The sequence below is a fragment of the Choloepus didactylus genome, chromosome 6, assembly GCF_015220235.1.
Source record: "Choloepus didactylus isolate mChoDid1 chromosome 6, mChoDid1.pri, whole genome shotgun sequence".
Classification (NCBI taxonomy): domain Eukaryota; kingdom Metazoa; phylum Chordata; class Mammalia; order Pilosa; family Megalonychidae; genus Choloepus; species Choloepus didactylus.
The window spans coordinates 7,469,519-7,488,819 of NC_051312.1; the positions used below are offsets into that span (position 1 = coordinate 7,469,519).

The window sequence follows — 19,301 nt, forward strand, 5'->3', positions numbered from 1 at the left end:
AGGGCTGGTGGGAGCTGCAGTCTTCTGGCTGTGCTCCAGGTCAGATGGTGGCAGAAGAGGGAGTCTGGCGACCAGCTGGCAACTTGCACAGGAGGGAGGGAGGCTGGCAACGAGGGTACACTGGGCAGAGCGGTCGGAGGGCCCTGGAGATCCCCACCTGAGTGGGACCAGGGGTTAGAAGTCTTTGGCTCTGGTCACTGAAGTCCCATGTGTTTTGTTAAATATATTAATATGGGTTTATGCCTATGTGTCGTATACTCACATGATACAGTGTATCAGAGGAGCTGGACGTCACCTCAGAATTCCTGCCACAGCCATACTTTCGAAGGCCCTTGTCCCACCCCCAGCTCAAGGAGCCGTGTCTGGTTCCAGCGACCTGGCCCCAGCTGATTGGCCCAGGCCTGGGCACCTGACTCAGGGCACCAATTCCCAGGCTGGCCACAGCCTCAGGACAGGACTCTCAAGGCCAAGTTGGACCAATCAGATTCTCTTCCCAGGCCAGAGAGTGGAGGGCAGGGCCATGAGGACGTAGGAGGTGGTACAGGGAAAGCTCTGTGGCCAAGCTGCCTAGGTTCAGCCTGGCTCATTCGGCAGCTGTGTGGTCTCAGGTGAGTTACCTAACCTCTCTGAGCCTGTTTCCTTCTCTGTTCAATGGAGATGACAGAACTCAGCTTCCCAGTTGTTATGACAATTACAGGGAGGTTTGTGGCATCTCAGGTCAGAGAAGGCGCTTTGGCCGATATTCTGCTTCATGCCACTTCCCTGGTGGGCCGAGGGAGGCGGGCCTGTGAATGCTAAGGGTGGGGAGATGTCAGCACGTGAGAATGCACCACGAGGGCCAGCCCCTCCCAAACACACAACTGATGGACCCTAAGTCACATCCTTAAAAGTCACCCTATATGCCGAGACACTGGCTTTCCCTGAACGCGCTAACCATCTGGTTGCAACAAATAAACAAATCACCCCATTCAGTAAACCAGGAGTTCCCCTAAATGCCTAAGAACTATCCTCTGCTGAATGGGTGAGAACTATGACTACTGAAGGAAAAGGTAAGGCAGAGGTGGGGAAATAGCCTGCACTGCCTAGTTTTCATGTCCCCAAAGGCTAGGAGTACAGTTACATTCTAACTGAATGATATAGATTACCCCTCTTAAAACCACAGGACCCATGATCCTTAAAGGAATAAAGCTTGGAGCAGTTTCACATTGTACTCCCCTCCCCGCTTTCAGCCTCTCCAACCCCACAGGTAGCCCATCCCTCATTCCACTTTTCTTTCAAGGTTTAAGCCCAGGGGAGCTTTTCTAACATCTTTAATGAAGCAACCTCTTACTCCCACAGGCAACTGCAATCCCATAAAGTTGCCTGTGGGTTTGAATTGCCCAAACCAGCAAACTAGAAAGAGTTATTTCAAATAACAGAGGCCCATCCCTTACTGCTAGTACCCCTTTCTCCCAGACAGGCCAGATTTCCAGCATTACCAGCGGACAGTGGGACAAAGGGCCTGCCCCCAGGATGGGCCATGGACCTAGGCCCCACCTCCCTGTGGGCTGGTATGTTTATACAAGTCCTTGGCTCCCTTATCTAAATGGCTGCCCAGACTGGAGACCTTCAGTTCTCAGCCTTTCAACTATCCCATGGGACACCTAGGGCCCCTGGGACTTCCCCCTAAACGCCAAGGCCCTGTTCAACTTTTGGGCCTACCTCCTGGGCAGCCTGTCAAAGCCCCTTTCATTTTTATCCTTTGTTCAAGAAGACGGTTGTTCTTGGAGCAAGTTCAGCCGCTTACATGCTGTTTAAAAAGAGATTTTTTTGTTTCCGGCACACTTGTGTGAAATCCCCCTGCAGAAGCCATTTCCTGTGCACCAGGCACTGGATTTCCTAAGCATCTGGCAAGCCAGGTGAACTTGTCCTAGCTCATGCCTCACAAAATAGGATCTATATTTTTTATGTTTAGCTTTACCCCCACTTATTTCTAGAAAGGACGGAGGCGGAGACGCCAAATAGGCATGAGGGACACCGGGCAGTGTGTAGCAAACCTGGGCAAAGGTACGTTAGTCACAGTCACGCGGCTGCCTCCGGCAGGGGGTCGGGGGGAGGCGGCAGCGCCCACGAATGCCAGCAACCCCGCGGCGCGCAGCTCTGGCCCAGGTTCCAGACGCTGCGGAACCAATGCCCCGCCCGGGCCCCCGCCGTCCGCCCCACGCCTCTCGGGCTTCCTCAGCACCACGGACAGGGAAACTGAGGCTGCGGGAGGCGCGCAGACCTTGGGATCGGCCGCGGCGGCTGGTACAGCCCGGCCCCGCCTTGTCCCGCTGCCAGGCCTTGAACCAGCCACTTCTCCGCCTTTGATTCCTGAACCGAGCTAATTCCTCCGGCTTCGGAAAGGACGGGGCGTGGACGCACGACGTCCAGTGCTGAGCCGGAGCTGGGAAACGTTATAAAAACACACCCACGGAGCTCCGGAAGGTGCCGGGCCCCAAGGTCAGGCGGAAAGAGAAGCAGCCTCCAGTCACCAACTTCCTGCCTGCCCCGGCCAGGCCCCCAGCCTCGCAGGTCCTGGGGTTCCCAAGGGCTCCAAGGACAGTGTCAGCCCCCAAAGCCAAGCCCCGGGTCCTTTGGGGCTCGAGAGACCCGGAGACCGTCCCCCACCCCAGCCCCCACCGTTCAGCCCGCCCTGGCCCCGCGCCCACGCTGCTGCCCCTTCCCCGCCTCCGCTCGACCCCGGGCGTCTGCCCCACGCCCCGCCCCCTGGCGCCTGGCTCCGCCCCCTGCCCCGCGGCCTCAGTGCTCGGGGCTGGGGGGCGGTGCCGCAGCCAATGGGAGGCGGCGAGGCGAGGGCGGCGGCGGTTGTGATGCGCGCAGCGGCTCCGGCGCGGCCAATCAGCGGCGAGCGCGAGGGCGGGCTGTGACGCGCGGCCGGCGCTCCTCGTGCGGCCGCTGTATAGGAGCGAGCGCCGCGGAGAGCAGGACCAGCCCGCGCTGCCGCCGCCGCCGCCGCCGCCGCCGCCGCCAACCGACGCCCCGCGCCCCACGCCGCCGCCGCCGCCGCCGCCGCCGCCTCCCTCCCTCGGCAGCCCCCCGGCCGGCCCGGCAGCGGAGCCGGCGGTTGCGGCCTCCTCGCCCGGCTCCCGTGAGGCGGACGCCCGGCCGGCCGCTGAACCGCGTCCCCCTCGCGCCGCGGCCGCCCGGTCTCCTCGGCCGCCCGGCATGAAGACCAAGTTCTGCAGCGGGGGCGAGGCCGAGTCCTCGCCGCTCGGGCTGCTGCTGAGCTGCGGCGGCGGCAGCGCGGCCCCGTCGCCCGGCGTGGGGCAACAGCGCGGCGCCGCCAGCGACCTCGAGCCCAAGCCGCTGGGCGGCCGGCAGTCCCCGCTCGCGCTGCCGCCGCCGCCCCCGCCCCCGGCCGACGAGCAGCCCGAGGCGCGGACGCGGCGCAAGGCCTATCTGTGGTGCAAGGAGTTCCTGACGGGCGCCTGGAGGGGCCTTCGCGAGGACCAGTTCCACATCAGTGTCATCAGGTCGGTGGGGGGGGGGGGGTCCCGGGCCCGGTCAGGTGACACTCGCGGGGGGCGGGGCCCGCGGCCCTCCGCCGGGTCTCTCCCCCGGCCCTGGCGAAGCGGAAGCCGTATCCCCCGAACCTGGCGCCGCCCCCTCGGAGGCCTCCTTTGCAAACCCGTCGGTTTCCTGGGGGAAGCGGGTCTCTCCTGGGAAAACAATACCACTCGCTCCGTCACAAAGTACGTTTTGCACCGCAGCTAAAAATATGCCCTGGACGGCTCACAGGCGGCGTTCGGCCTTGAATGAATGAAGGAGGCAGCCGGTGGCTGGCTGAAAAATCCACTCGGTAACCTTGACTTCTAGTTCGAGTCCACAGTTGGATTTTTATCTCTCGGGAGGTGTCGGTTGTGAGTGGAGGAGGAGTTAACATTTGCGGATTCCCTACTAAAACGGTTCCGATCTCATGGAGGGGAGGGTCTTACTAGCCGAGGTTAAGAGATGTGGCTCCAAAGATAACTAAGAGTAAGGTAGAGAGGATTTTTCCTCCGTTTTTTATGCTTAAAATTTTTGACCTCAAATTATAAAAATTACAAATGCATATGGATTCAGGCATAACAGAAAAATCTGAGGACCCGCATAGCTAGTTAACATTTGGTATGCATCCTTTTGTTTAGACCTTAAAAATGCCTTGTCTTTTCTGCTAATTTTCTGTAAACTGGCTGCCCAGAAACTGGCTGAGTAGATGCCACACATAATCCTCAAATCCAGTTTTAGTCATTTGATGCCTTTTCTGTGCTCACAGTCTTTTTACCAGAGCTGCTAATGCAGCAGAATGAAGTGTTTGCCCTTTGCTTCCCCTCTGTGCCCCAGGCCTCAGATGTGCTTATGAGCAGGGAGAGTCAGAAGGCAGCTGGGAGGAAACAGAAAAGAAAACTAAAGTTGCTTAGATAATCCTTGAATTGTCCAGTAATTTTTTTTTTTTTGTAATGAAACTTCAAAACATTAATCCATATTGAGTAGACTTCAGTCATCAGTCTGTAATAGATGAAAACCTCCTAGAGGGAAAATGACTTGACCAAGGCCTTCCTTGCTTGGGAAAACATTTGGACACCCTGATTCAGTCTGGGGACGTCACCCTGGCCCTCTTCCTGGGAGTGTCTCTCATCAGTTGGACCTTTGCATTTTGTTCACAGCAGTCGTAGAAGCATCAAGAATGTCACCTCTTCCGAGAATTAGTGTGGGAAGACACAGCTTTCCTTTTGGATCAGAGGACCTTCTTAAATAACATTGCATGGTTTGCATTGTCTTTGTGTACAGTTTTTGGGGGTAGAAATGTAGTTACTGAATGAGTTTTATAAGGAGAAAGGAGGTGATTTAGGAATGAGGTAAGGGGTTGATACCTGGCTTAAGGCAAAAGAGGCAATTCAAGGGTGGAAAAGGGATTCACTTGGTTGAAATTCGTTGGACTTCCATAAGGGTTGCATTTACTATAGCTTTGATTGTCCTAATTTGCTGACACTTCCAGATCCGTTTCTTGAGACCCAGCTTTTCTCTGTCTCCCTCTATAGGGTTTATTAGACCTCACCACTGCAACCCAGCCCAAACCTTTGGCTCCTCCTCACCCCGAATATGCTTCTGCTTTCTCTCTCTGAGTTAGTAAGAGCAGCCTGGCTGAAGCTTCCCAAGATCATTTCTGACATTTTCCCCCCCATCCCCCGGAAGCCCCTCCTACACATGCAGGAGCAAGCTACTCCTGCACCCTTACCTTCTGCCTGCCCCCATTGTGTCTCCCAGTATGGGTCTGCTGACCTTGGTATAGACACCGTAACAGCCATCAGTGAATGTCCTGCCTGCCTGTTCTCCCTTCAGATCCATTCTATACCCTGTGGCCAGGTATTTCTCAATTATCCTTACTCCTTTATTTAAAAGTTTGCTATGATTTTTGTGGCTGGAGAATAAAATCCAAGCTTGTTTGCATGATCTAAACTTTGATTCCAACCTTTCCTTCTAGGGTGATTCTGTTGTTTTAAAAATCACTCCTTCCCCCTAACCAGCAGCAGTTAACATCCAGCTTGTTCTGCTGGATTCTGCATTTCTCTAATATGGCCTGTGCTTGCAGTCACCGGGCCTTTCTTTGCTCCTGCCCTCTGCTTGGCAGCCTTCCTCTCTTGTCTGCTTTTTAAATTCTGACTTCTCTTACAGGGCTTCAAATCATAGAGAACCTTCTTGATTCCATCAGAATTAATCCCCTCCTCATTTACATTTCTTTGATGACACTTAATATGTACCTTTTGTTTATTACAGGCCTCTCACCACATCATTTATGTATTTGACCCTCTTGTTAGATTGAATTCTTCGAGGGCATTTCGTGGTTGTTCCTTACTGTGGAAGGCCTGGCGTGCAGTAAGCACCAGCCGTGTTTTTGTAGACAGTGGCTTGGCCTCTTTGCTGACCTCGGTGTCTGATGAATGGGGGTCCTTGTTGTCAGACTCTTGGTTACCTGATTCTCTCCAGTTCTGAGTGCCAGAGAGAAAAATAAAAGTTGCCAGAACATAATTGTTACTAATGAACTGACTGCTTACAAAATTTGTCTATGCTCAGACACCATAGCATAACGCCAACTTTAGTTCCTGTCCAGCAAGTCAGGTGTTGGTTAGTACCACTTATGGCTGATTGATAAAAGTCACCATCAGTTATAAAATTGCCGATCTTGGAAAAAATGCAAGATTTCATGAAGTTTGATGAAGGAAATGTTTGATGAAGGAAGTATTTGAGAACTGTTAAGTTTCACTCAGATCTGTTGACCACATTCCTCAGAGAGACCCATTTACAGAAGAAAAGAAAATTAATGAGGATGATACCATGGGCCCTGAGAAATGGAGTGATTTAAATATCAAAAGGTGGAGAGAACCCTTGGAAACACTGTAAAGCTCTCAGGTAGTTTTCCAGAGTTATGCAGTAAAAGCCAGATAGGGAGTAAATGTTTATTGCAAACATGTATATCAAAAATCTCTAGTTTATTCTTTAAAGCATTAGTAGGTACTTAGTTACATTTTATGTCATTAAATATAAGAAAAATAATTTTTAGTTTAATTTTCAAGATGTAGTTTCATTTAAGTTTTGTTTTTACTATTCACTGTGAAAATTTGGTCCCTTGGGTGGCCTTATTTCAATACCACTTATCCTCAGGTAGTATGTGCTGCCTTCATTCTCCGCCGTCTTGCTGCTGTTGCTTTCAGCCCTGTCCCTTGGCTTATCCAGCTCTGACCCCGTTCTCCTTTCTGTTCTTCCTCCCCAGTGAAATCTTGTCAGGCTCGCCTCCCCCAGTGATCTCTGATAGCTGGCAAGGACTCTTGTCCTGCCCTGAGACAGCTCTTGGGTCTAGCTTTTCGTGAGTCTTATTTTGCAACCACAGTGAGATTGTAATCTCCATGTCTCTCGTGACACGTTTATACATCTCAATGTGCCTCCTACTCCTTTTGTTGAATAAAGCAGTGGCTCAGGGGCTGATGATGAAACAGTAAAAAAGTGAGACCTGGAGGGTCAGTGTGGGTTGGAAGGGATGGAGTACCTTGCAGAAGAAGTGGGAGTGCTCCTGAACTCTGAAAAGTGAAAGGGCCTTTCAGGTGGAAACAGTAGGTACAGAGGTGTGCTGTGTTCCCAGAATGCCAAGGAGAGTGGCTTGGAATTTGCATTTCACCCCACTTCTGGGTGGCCTGGGGGACAGCAGAGAGGAGGAGGCTGCAGCAGTGCAGAGGGGAGAAAGGACTTCTATTTGGGCAGGAGCAATGAGAATGGAACGGAAGGAAGGATTTGGTAGATGAAGAGAATTCCACGGTGTTGGAGATCATGATTTTGAGCCTGGGTCTGGGCAAAAGGCATTGCCATTAACTGAAGTAGGCAGAAGAAACTCTTTCGGGTAGAGGAAGATCATGAGTTGGAAATCAGGCTAGCAAATAAATTGGTGTTTTTTTTTTTTGAGGGGAAATGAGGTAAAAACTGCAGGGCATCATTAGAAGACTAGAGTGGTTCTCACCTGGGGGGATTCCATTTGGTGGGGTCTGGAGGAGACACTTGTCACAACTTGGTGGGAGGGTCCTGCAGCATCTAGTGGGTGGAGGCCAGGTATGCCGCTCAAGGTCCTACGTTGCACAGGACAGCTCCCCCTTCCACCCCCAAAGAATTATCTGGCCCCAAATGTCAACAGAAGTTGAACAACCCTGGTTTAGAGGACTAGAGGTTTGAGGATTGAGCTTTACTCTTTTTTTTTCTTCCAGCGGGCCTAGCCTTAAAGACTAACCCTTGCTTTGTAACTGGTGGTGATAATGAACAGCTGACATGAGCTCATGTGAGCCTCAGAAAAACCTCTATTAGCTAGCTAGATACTGCTATGATATTTGAGGGATTGGATATCTTGCCCAAGGTTACATAGCCTGTCTAGCAGAGCTAGCACCAAACCTGGCTCTGACTTTAAGCCCATTTTCTTAAATGCCCACTCCTGTGTCAGGATTCACAGAACTGGGGTTTAGATTCCTTGTTCCTAATGACTTCATAGGGACATGATCGTTTTACTGCAGTGTGTTTTTCACTTGCCATAGTTGTTTCCAGTTGAATTTTAGATGGTTAGAAGAAATTTCTTAAAAACCTACGTTTATTTCACTTGTTCTAAATTCAGTAGCTATGTTGGTATTGTGTTGTGTTCTGTTTTCCATGTACCCAAACCTATGGGCTTAAGGATGATTTTTCTGCTACGTTGTGAATTTTTTTTCTTTGTTTAAGTCTTGTAGATGATGGTCTTAAACTTCCTTCTGGGTCCATGCCCCGATGCTGCAGGGAGACTGAGTCCCCCTTGTCCTGGACAAACCTTTGATTTGCAGCTTGATGTGGTGTTACTCATGGACAGTTCTTCAGCGGTTTCTATGGTATTTTTGCTTGCAGCAAAGTACTGGTGGTTATGTGTAGACCAGATAACTTTCCATCTTAATTTAGCAGGTGAACATCTTTGTGTTAAAGGTTTCTCTGGAGCATTCAGGTTCTCAGGTTTATCATCTGCCTGAGCACTGAGCTGACTCGCCTATAAATGAATCCAGATGATTCAAAATATTGTAAATAGTTGATGTTAGGAATAGTATGCCTCAAGACCTTCAGGAATCCAAAATTTTGCGGTTATATCACTATAGCATGGATTTTTCTCCCTTAAAATGCTGTAGAATATAACAGATTAGCCTCTTTAGACCCTTTGAGTCTATAAATAAAGGATGCAAGCCACTTGTAATGCTTTTTTTAAAATTTAATTTTATTGAGATTGTTCACATACTGTGCAATTATCCAAAGATTCCAAATGTACAATAAGTTGCCCATGGTTCCATCATACAGCCCCTGTGAGACCTCTATCCTCTGTGCTTTTCCTAACCTGCCCAGCAGTTGGCGCCTGTCAGCCTGTCGCTCATGACTGGTATAAGGAGGTGTGGACCCCTTAGTCCTTAGTTTCTGTTTTGGCTGTTTTTCCCCAGGCTCTATGTCTGGTTCTGAATGGAAGGTGGGTAGTAGAGCTGGGCACCACCTCCTTTCTCTTAGGGAAGATACACCCCCTAGGGAATTATCATCTGCATTTAAATAGGTTCTTTGTCTCTCTGACTCTGCTATCTCCACCCTTGTCTGGGTCACAGCGCTGCAGACTGAAAATAACTGAGGTTTTCTCCACTGACCTGCTCAGGTTGAGAGAAAAAAAGTGACAGAAAGCCCCCTTTCAGAGCCAGTTCACGGATCCCCAGTTTCACTCATTGGCCAGAGGTAACACCTGGTCTTCTGGATTCCACCTCCCAGGACAGCAGAGTCTTCTGGTTCTTAAAGGTCAGTCATCACTCAAAGCCTCTTGTGTGCTTGTTGGGAGTTTGTAACTTGTATTGAGCAGTCCACATTTGTTAATCAAAACCCCAGTTGGAGCTGGACTGACATATATTCGCTTGTTCAGAGAGTGCTGCTTTCTACCACAGCGAGGTTTAGCCATTCAGCCTGCTGTGGGGGGAGGGGGCTCCTGGCTTGGTTCCGCAGCTTTTACTTACAGATTTTATGCTGCGATCTCAGGCATTTCTCCCAATCCTGGTTGGTGTACATTGTGTGGACAGTCATGGTTGTCCCCCAGCAGTTATTCCAGATTATTTACTAGTTGTTCCAGGTTGTTTATTAGTTGTTCCAGGGGACGGACTAACTTCCACTCCTCTCTATGCCACCATCTTGCCAATGGGTTGGCTTTTACAAAGAGAATTTATTAGCTTACAAATTTACAATTCTAAGGCTGTGAAAATGTCCAAATTAAGGCATCAAGAGGACTAATACCTTCTCTGAAGAAAGGCTGCTGGATCTGGGGTTCCTCTGTCAGATAGCAAGGCACATGGCCAGCTTGTGGTCTTTCGTTCCTGGGTCTTGTTACTTTCAGCTTCTGGTTCTAGTGGCCTCCTCTCTGATCTTCTGTGGGTGTTTTTCTCTCTCTTATAATGCTATTTAAGTAAGTGTTGCTAAAATAAACTATTATTATATGGTAAATCACTATCTGATAAAGTGGGTTTTACTCCAAAACTTAACAAAAAATATTTTCTGTGGGATAAAATCCTTGATGCCATTTCTAGATCCAGACGCACAGAACAGCCCAGAGGCTCCCTCCTGCACAGGAACCTTAGAGCGTGTAATTAAAATTGGGCCTTCAGCTAAATTCCGCATTACTTCCTATCACAAAGTGAAGCCTTGGATGTGCTGTTCACATGTCCGAGAGTAGCTCTGTGTACCCATACCAGCTCTGAGGTCCTGTGTTGTATGTCTTAAAGTGGGCTACCTGGTATGGATGGAATAAATGACATCTGCTGGACTATTTTGCTTTATTCTTGGGACTGAGGTTTCAGTGACATCACTGATTGGGATTTGACTTCATTTTATACATGGTGTATATTTGCAGTCTGTGTGAGCTTTTCAGGACGCCCAAACTTGGATGACATTGTTGGAGCCAAAACCTGATGAGAGTACTCACTTCTGGGGAAGGTGGGCGTGTAGTGGAAGGATTTATGATGCTGCCTTTGTTTGCTGTAGAGTCAAGGTGACTGTAAGGCTCCTGCCGCCTGATGGCTGGAGGGGGACCTCGGAGTATAAGAGATGTGCCCTGGTGGTCCATCCTGAAGGGCTTCATGTTAGAAAAGGGGAGGGGCAAGGGTAATTTCTACGGTTGCCTGGCGGAGGCCACCTTCTTTTGCTCTCTCCCATTATATTTTGTTTTTTATTGTCTGTGTTTCAGTAGGGAGCAGCCCTGCCCCCTCTGGTCTCCCAGGCGAAGTGCAGTTGTGATTTGTAAAAGAGCTGAAGACTTGGTCTTTCCTTCCTTGCTTCAGAGAGGGGGAACGTGTCTGTTCCTTCTCCCTCTTTGAACATCTCGGGACTGCCATTATTCCTGGAAATTGATTCTACTTTAGGGCTACATGTTAGAGTAACTTTTTAACCTAATAGCAAATTAGGAAGAGTTTATGATTTTTGCACCTTGCCAGATTTTTGTGTTTTGTGGGTTTGCTGTTGGTTTAGGTGTTTTAGTTTCCTAACCTGCTCAAAGCAAATACCATGAAATGGTTTGGCTTAAACAATGGGAATTACAGTTTTGAGGCTAAAAGAAAGTCCAAATCAAGGTGTCATCAAGGTGATGCTTTCTCCCTGAAGACCATGGTTTTTGGGGCTTTGTCCTTAGTTTGTCTTTTGTCAGCATCTCTGGATCCTGCTGATGTTCAGCTTCTGGCTGCTCCTTCTGTGGCTTCCTCTGTCTGTCTGAATTTCATTCTCTTATCAAAAAATTCCAATAAAAGGATTAAAACCCATCCTGATTGAGGTGGGCCACACCTTAACTGAAGGAGCCTCCTCAAAAGGTTCTACTTACAATGGGTTCACACTCACAGGAGTGATTAGATTTCAGAACATGTTTTTCTGGGGTATGCGCAGTTCCAGCCCAGCACGATGGGTGATGTAAATGTCTCCACAGTGCGCTGTCATCCTAGATGGATGACTTCTGTGGGAGAGGCTCTGGGACAACCGTACCAGTGAAGAGAAAGACGGGTGAGGGAGAAAGCACCAAGTTGGCTAAATCTGGAACTCTCTCCAAGTCAAAAGGCAGAAAACCATCCAAAAGTAAATTAGTCCTTATTGTTATGTATATGTAATAACGAAAAACATTTTGGCTTTTAAAGGGTTAGATCAGGAAATTGGGGCTGAAGAGGAGACCTGGGCCTAAAGTCCTGAAAGTACCCAGAACATTACTTGTTTTGTGACGAGAGGAAGGACAATTGCAGTAAAGGTTCAGTTAACTAGAGCCCAATTGACTAAAACAATTCCATATTCTTTTAAGAGAAAGTGTAAAATAAGAAAATAAGAAAAAACAAATTAAGAATTAGAAACATCACCTTCCCTGGTATGTGCTTGAATTTGTACGGATCTGAGTCTGTCTGTCCTCTCTCCTGTACTCGCCTGTGATAGTTCGTGATCAGAAGAACCGCCTGAGACCAGTAAAGGGCCCAGATCAGTAACAGATACATGATGTTTGCCAAATTGTGTGGAGGGAAGCACAAAGCGGTCTTAGATTTTCATCAGGAATACTTTTGTTAACCTTTAACTGTCTTGCCGTGAGGATGGTACTGAATGAAGAGCTCTTGCACTGATTAGCCAGGAAATTCCACCCAGCAGATGGCTCCTTCCCTGAGTATTCTCTTTATTTGTGAAGTGATGACAGAGGACAGTGTGAAAAAGCAAGGGCTACTTTTGTTTGTTTTGTTTTAAAATTTTTTGAATAGGTAATAATGCTGACTTAAAAACATTTCAGACATGAAAGGGCACATAAAAATAAGTCTCTCACTTCTGACCCCCAGCCCCCTTCCTAGAGGTAAGCAGAGTTACTATTTTCTTAAATATTCTTCCAGAGAGGTTCTGTGCACGGATTAGTATATATGGATATATCATTTCCTTCAGCAAATACTGAGAGCTGTGCAAGGGGCTAAGAATAAGGCCATGTGTGTAGCCCACCCCCCCTTACTTACAGTAGATCACTTTTCTGCACTTAAAGCAGCACTGTATCTTAGAGATTGCTTTATATTAGTACTGCCGAGCTGTTTTATTCTTTCTAATGGCTACATGTGTTATGTTAAAAAGGGCTTAAATATCATTTTGATTTTTTGATTAAAATAATTTAAATACTAGATCCTCTACTTTAAGATAATCCTTATAATAACAGGCTGTGTTTATTGAGTGCGTACTAGTGTCAGATGCCATCTTGATAGAGCTCAGCTCAGTTGAACCATGCCAGCAGCTTCAGAGAGAAGTATTCTTAACTCCAGGGGCCCAGAGAGGTTAAATATCTTGAATATAGCTTTGGAAAATGACAAGAAAAGATATACCAAATGTTCACAGTGGTTATGTTTGATTGATAGAATTTGGGTTACTTTAGTTATCTTTTTTATTTTATGGGTCTTCTAGATACAGGTGAACTTGATTTGGGGGAGACATGAATTCTAAAATCAGAAAATAAAATGTACTACAAGACAGCCTGCTTTAGTTGTTTAGACAAAAGCTGATAAAACATAATTGAGTTTTTTAAAGCCAGGTTGCCTGAGTTCTTTGTTATTGGCAGCTTATGAGGAAGTAGCCTTGACTAGGACAAAAACAGGACAGTGCTAAGGGATTGCTTTGCTACTTCCATCTTCTCAGACTCATCGTCTGCATATTAACCAGTTAGCCACTTGGTTCTTCGAGTTTTGGGTTTGTTCTTTGTTTTTGTTTGTTTGTTTTGCATGATTTTCTCAGATACCCTTTATATTTTATATTTGCTTGCTGTCATTTGATGAGTCCAGTTATTTTTAAGCTAAATTCATTGTAAGCTAGTTTTTTTTTAGCTTTTTCTTGCATACTGTTTTTTTTTTTAATGTATCTACTAGTTTTTGATGGGCTGCATTTCAAGAGAAATTGAAATGATTATTTTTATTTCTGATTAATAATTTATATAAAAGAAGCTCTTTATACGACTTGATGTTCCCTTTGTATTGTTTTAAAGAACCATGGGTTGGAAGTAATGGATGCACAGCTAGATCTGGAGGGGGTGAGTTGCTCCCACCAGCAGGCAATGACTTCCTGCTCTTCCGGTTTCCTACCTACCGTGGGTTGCTTAAATGTGTTGAATGTGAAATAAATGTACTGTTGTTTTTTTTTTTATTTGGTACTTTTGCTGAAGTGAGTATCTTGTGCCTCCTATATTAGATTATGACTTGTTTATGTTTGTTGCACAATTGTTAAGCTATGTGATATAAAGTTTGTAGTTTCAAAGATCTTTGAAATTCTTGAGCTCCAGGAGAGGATATTCTTTATAAGTTATATGGCAAATTGGACTGTTGTATTTTTACTACCCTTTCTTAGTATTTTCTTCCCACCCTGTCTTCCTGTTCCTAGTCATATTATTTGACTCATTGATAACTGCCTTTTTTCTAGGTAGTTTTTTATTTTGGGGGCCACCAGTGTCAGTGATCGTATTTCATTTATTTTGACTGTCATTAAAAACAAATTGACAGTTTACTTCCTGCCACCAAAGCCTATTGAGCAACACAGGCTATAGAACAAACAACGGGCCAAGGGTTTCCAGGTCGCGAGCTGGTTTCTAGCCAAGCTAGCCTGCCTGCCTTCTTTAGGAGGACGGGAATAAACTCTGAATCAGGTTGCACGGTCTGGAACAGTAGTCCATCTGTCTGCTCATGCCTTTGACTGCGCTTTCAAGAGTATGTGACAGGAAGAAAAACTAGGCGTTTTAATTCTGATGTAGTGCCTGACCTGTTGCTTGGTAGCCAGAAGCCCTGTTGGCGGTAACTGCGTGTGGCAGGGTGATTCTGCTAAGCTGCGCAGAAAAGGTGCTGCCCTGAGTTCAGGAGAAAAGTGAAGGCTGGTTTTGTTCTCTCTGTGCACCTTCCGTCTGCTCCACTCGGGGCTTCCTTTGGGAAGAACAAGAACCTTGGGTTCCCTTTGCTTTCTGTTCTTCCTTGACGAGGTTAGGCAATTCATTTCCTTTCTGGGAAAATAAGTCCTTATTCTTGCTGTAGCTCCTACATATTCATGAGTGTTTTTCTTTTAAATAAACTATTGAAAAATTTATTAAATATGATTTTTATTTAAATCTTGGAAAAACTGTGTAGAAACATTAAGTTTTTTTAATTGGTAAAGGAAAAAAATCATTACATGTAAACCATCATTTTTTCTTTTCAAAGAACCTTTTTAGGACATCTTTAGTGGTGTGAAAGCCTGCTCATTCCAGCTTGTGAGAATCAATTTTTAAATTTCAAGAATTTTACAAGCTGGCTGTTAAATGCAGCCATTATTAAAAATTAAGTTATATAAACTTAAAATTTAATTAATAAGTTGTATTAAAAATAAAAGTAATGGATACTTAAAGTTATCACTTTATTTTACCCATTTTCTTGAGGTTCTTTACATCTGTTTTATGATGTGCTTTCCACATCTTTTCCCAGCTGTGGTTTCAGTCATGTCTTGTTGGTAGCTTGAGATTGGCCATGGTGGGAATATTTACATCAGAACTAGCAAAGGCTACAAGCCGGAGCTCCACCTGTCACCTGTTGCCAAACATTTTATATCACTGGACATATTCTCTATACATGAGGAAATAATTTCAGTACTTATTCACGAATGTGGTGAGTGTATTTATTTTGTGGACTGGTTGACACTTATTATCTGGCTTGAGTCTTTCTTAAAAATACCTTCTTTTTTGGATGGCAGAGTGAGAAACGTTGGGACTCCCTCTCCCCGCGGAAGCTTTAAATAACCGGTAAAAACTGGCAGAAACACCTTTCTCAGAGCTCCAGAAAACGGTTAAAATAACAGGGTGAGCACTGAATCAAGAGGAAGGCTACTTAAAGCATTAGTATCTTGTGCCACCCTGGCTGGCTCCTCCTGGCCCCCCACTGCTGACCAGCTCTGCGTGCAGTCACCCCCAGCTTTCAGTGCAGGTCCCTGGTCCCAGTCTTGGGGCAAGCAGAGTAACTAACCCTCGTGCATGTCTGGGTCATTCTGTCTGGTAGTGGCCTGAGGGACTTGCTATCCCAGAACCTGTGTAGAGGGAGGCTCACCAAGCACTCCTGCAGCATCCGGGGAAGCAGTCCCGTGGCTGCCTGGAGCCCAGTACTCCTGGCTGTGCCCAGGGACCTTGGGGGAACTGTTTCCCAGGGAAGAGGGGACATTTGGAGGGAATTCCTAGGGTCACATGTACATGAGACAAGACTCATGCACTGAGGAGAGGCCAGGGAGGCCCCTACACTTGGGCTGGGAGCTGTTCTCTACGTCCTTGGGTATGGATAAGTCCGGAAGGAAAGCTCTAGCACTGGTCAGTCTACAAAGACTGGGAAAAGTGTTGTCTTTTTCTCCCTGTTTTTGTTAGCATCAGACATTCAAGGAAAGCTGTCATAACACTAACTGGATACGAGTTTAAGAAACAAATCCCTCAGAGTCTGAAATTCCAGCGATAACACGTTAAGACTTCACAATGTACAGGTTTCAGCAGAGGATTATAGAACATGACAAAGAAACGGGAAGCAATGGCCAAGACAGAGGAAGAGATTAAAGCACTAGAAACCTTCAGTGTGGAGGATAAGACCTGGGACATTTCAGCAGACAAAGGTTTTTTTTTTCAATTGGTCCTAAATATGCCAAAAGAGCTAAAGGAAAACATAGACAAAGAACTAAAGGAAATCAGGAAAATAATGGATGACACCAAGGAGAATATCAATAGAGAAATGGGAATCATGGTAACCAACCAGAGCTTAAGTCACAGTAACAGACAATAAAAATTCCCTAGAGGGGGAGGTGTATGCCTGAAAGAACCGAAAGCAGGGACATGAATAGACTTTTGCACATTGGTGTTCATGGCAGCTGTGATGGCCAATGGGTGGAGGTGGCCCGAGGGTACATTGACTGATGAGTGGAAGTGGAACTGTGGTGCATACATATCATGAAATACTGTGTGGCTCCAGAAGGGAATGAAGTCGTGAGGCAGGCAATGAGGTGATTGAACCCTGAGGGCATTATGTTGAGCAAAATAAGCCAGGAACAAAAAGACAAATATTGTACGATGTATGATATTGTCTGTATGTTAAAACTTTGATATCTGTGTGAGACTGAAGGAAGAGATGTTCGTTTTGTCCAAAATTTAAATTCTCTGTAGCACGCTATTTAATTTAACCTGTATGGTCAGTTCGTTTAAACAACCTAATTACATGGAACCTGGAATAGGGAATGAGATCTTGTTATTCTGTACAGGCTAATATAAACACCCTGATAATATGCCAGAGTATTTTGGTCAGAAAAGAAAAAGTATTCGCAAAGTCCCTTGAGGGACTGAAGAAAAAATGGGGAACTACTAAACTTCCCCACCTGGGGAACTCCTAATATTCTCTCAAGCATTAGGGACTCCCAATTTAATAAACCAAGCCCTCGATCTTAAAACTTATTTCTCTAATGGCAAAGCTAAGCCTACTAATAATTATGCTCTAGTCACCCCCAGAGAACCTCTTGTTGCTCAGATGTGGCCTCTCTCAGCCAACTCAGCAGGTAAACTCACTGCCCTCCCTCCTACATGGGACATGACTCCCAGGGATGAGCCTGGCCCTGGCATTGTGGGATTGAGATTGCCTTCTTCACCAAAAGGGGGAAGCGAAATGAAACAAAATAAAGTTTCAGTTGCTAAGAGAGTTCAAATAGAGTCAAGGCCCATTTTGGAGGTTATTTTTCTTCAAGCTTCAACCAGTTTGCCATAGTATACCAACAGTATTCCCTAAAGAATAACCTGGGTTGTATCTAAGACATTATAAAAGTTTTACTTATTAAGTTTATTTTTTCAGAAACTTAAAGCCTCCAGATTATGCCTATGCCAGATAAGCCCTTGAAACCTAGAGGTACCAGTCTCTCCAAGAACATCAACCAGTTGCATTCCTTTACCCCATAATGTCGACACCCCTTTTCAGCATGAAGAAGTTAAGCATGGTTATTGCCTAGATATCCCTGAAGATTGAGGGAATGATCAAATGAGAGGGAAGAGTTGTAGCAGAGAAGTTAGGATTAAACAAATGATTTTGATTACTGACTCATAATATAGATAATTTTTAGTTTCTAGTGTGTTAGAGTAACTTAGAAGGAAATACCTGAAAATGTTGAGCTGTAATCCAGTACCCTTGATCTTTGATAATGACTGTATAGCTATATAGCTTTTATCTTTTGACCCTCTGATTGTAAAACCTTGGTACTGGCACCCCCTTTATCCAGTTTAGGTAGATGAGTAATAAAATAAAGATATGCATAAAAATATAAATAATAGGTTGGGAATACGAGGAAACAATAACCCTACATAAACTATGGACAATAGTTAATAATACTACTATGATAATCTTTCATCAGTTGTAACAAGTGTGACTGCTGTTAAAAAAACAGAATTGCAAAAAAGTACTATCATCAGTTGTAACAAAATTTCCCCACCAATGCAAGTGTTGGTGGTGGGTGGTGTATGGGAATCCTGTATTTTAGCTATGATTGTTCTATAAGCCCACAACTTTTCTAACCAAAAAAAAATTTTTTTTAAATTCCACAGAGAAGACTGTTGCTGCAGAGGAGAGGCTAGGCCTCCCTATAATTGTGCCTAAGAGCCTCCTCCCGAATGCCTCTTTGTTGCTCAGATATGGCCCTCTCTCTCTAGCTAAGCCAACGTGAAAGGTGAAATCACTGCCCTCCCCCTTACGTGGGATCAGACACCCATGGTAGTGAATCTCCCTGGCAACGTGGAATATGACTCCCGGGGAGGAATGTAGACCCGGCATCGTGGGATGGAGAACATCTTCTTGACCAAAAGGGGGGTGTGAAAGGAAATGAAATAAGCTTCAGTGGCAGAGAGATTCCAAAAGGAGCCGAGAGGTCACTCTGGTGGGCACTCTTACCCATAATATAGACAAACCTTTTTAGGATCTAATGAATTGGGGTAGCTGGTGGTGGATACCTGAAACTATCAAACTACAACCCAGAACCCATGAATCTTGAAGACAATTGTATAACAATGTGGCTTATGAGGGGGGACAGTGGGATTGGGGGGGGGGGGCATAGGGATCACATTCCCGTTTGTCTAGTTTGTGGATGGATGAGTGGAAAGGTGGGGGAAGGAAACAAACAGACAAGGGCGCCCAGTGTTCTTTTTTACTTCAGTTGCTCCTTTTCACTTTAATTATTATTCTGGTTATTTTTGTGTGTGTGGTAATGAGGGTGTCGGGGATTGATTTTGGTAATGAATGTACAACTACGTAATGGTACTGTGAACATTCAAATGTACGATTTGTTTTGTATGACTGTGTGGTATGTGAATATATCTCAAGAAAATGAATAAAAAAAAAAAAATTCCCCAGAGGGATTCAGCAGCAGATTGCAGATGGCAGAAGAAAGAATCAGTGAACTTAGAGGTAAGACAATTGAAATCAGTCCGAGGAGCAGAAAGAATAACGAACAAAGAGAAGTGAACAGAACCTGAAGAACTGTGGGGTAGCATCAGATATCAGTACACACATTGTGGGAGTCCCAGAAGGAGGAGAAAGAGAGAAGGGGCAAAAGAATATTCAAAGAACTAAAGTCAGAAAACTTCCCAAATTTAACGGAAGACATGAATATACTGCTCAACAAACTCCAAACAGAATGAACCCAAATAGACCTACATTGAGCCTTGTTATAATGCAACTGACAGACGCCAAACATAGAAT

The 19,301-nt window shown here is 45.9% G+C and overlaps 1 protein-coding gene and 2 long non-coding RNA genes across 6 annotated transcripts in view; all 3 read left to right on the forward strand.

The window, feature by feature from the left end:
- Positions 1–1,452: 1,452 nt before the first annotated feature.
- On the forward strand, positions 1,453–2,746 carry LOC119538855. Its single transcript, XR_005217660.1, has 3 exons — positions 1,453–1,550; positions 1,977–2,046; positions 2,320–2,746. It is a non-coding gene; the product is annotated as an uncharacterized LOC119538855 (long non-coding RNA).
- Positions 2,747–3,032: 286 nt separating this feature from the next.
- Positions 3,033–19,301, forward strand: part of CHKA (choline kinase alpha) — a 59,033-nt gene continuing 42,764 nt past the window's right edge. For 2 of the 4 annotated variants that reach the window (XM_037842042.1, XM_037842044.1), the window contains exon 1: positions 3,039–3,515. In XM_037842042.1, the coding sequence (XP_037697970.1) occupies positions 3,208–3,515 (308 nt within the window). In that variant the 5' untranslated portion in view covers positions 3,039–3,207. Of the gene's footprint in view, positions 3,516–19,301 lie in introns of all 4 variants that reach the window. The other 2 variants (XM_037842043.1, XM_037842041.1) reach the window with 2 other exon arrangements.
- LOC119538854 lies at positions 3,529–7,462 on the forward strand. Its single transcript, XR_005217659.1, has 3 exons — positions 3,529–4,789; positions 5,290–5,388; positions 5,800–7,462. It is a non-coding gene; the product is annotated as an uncharacterized LOC119538854 (long non-coding RNA).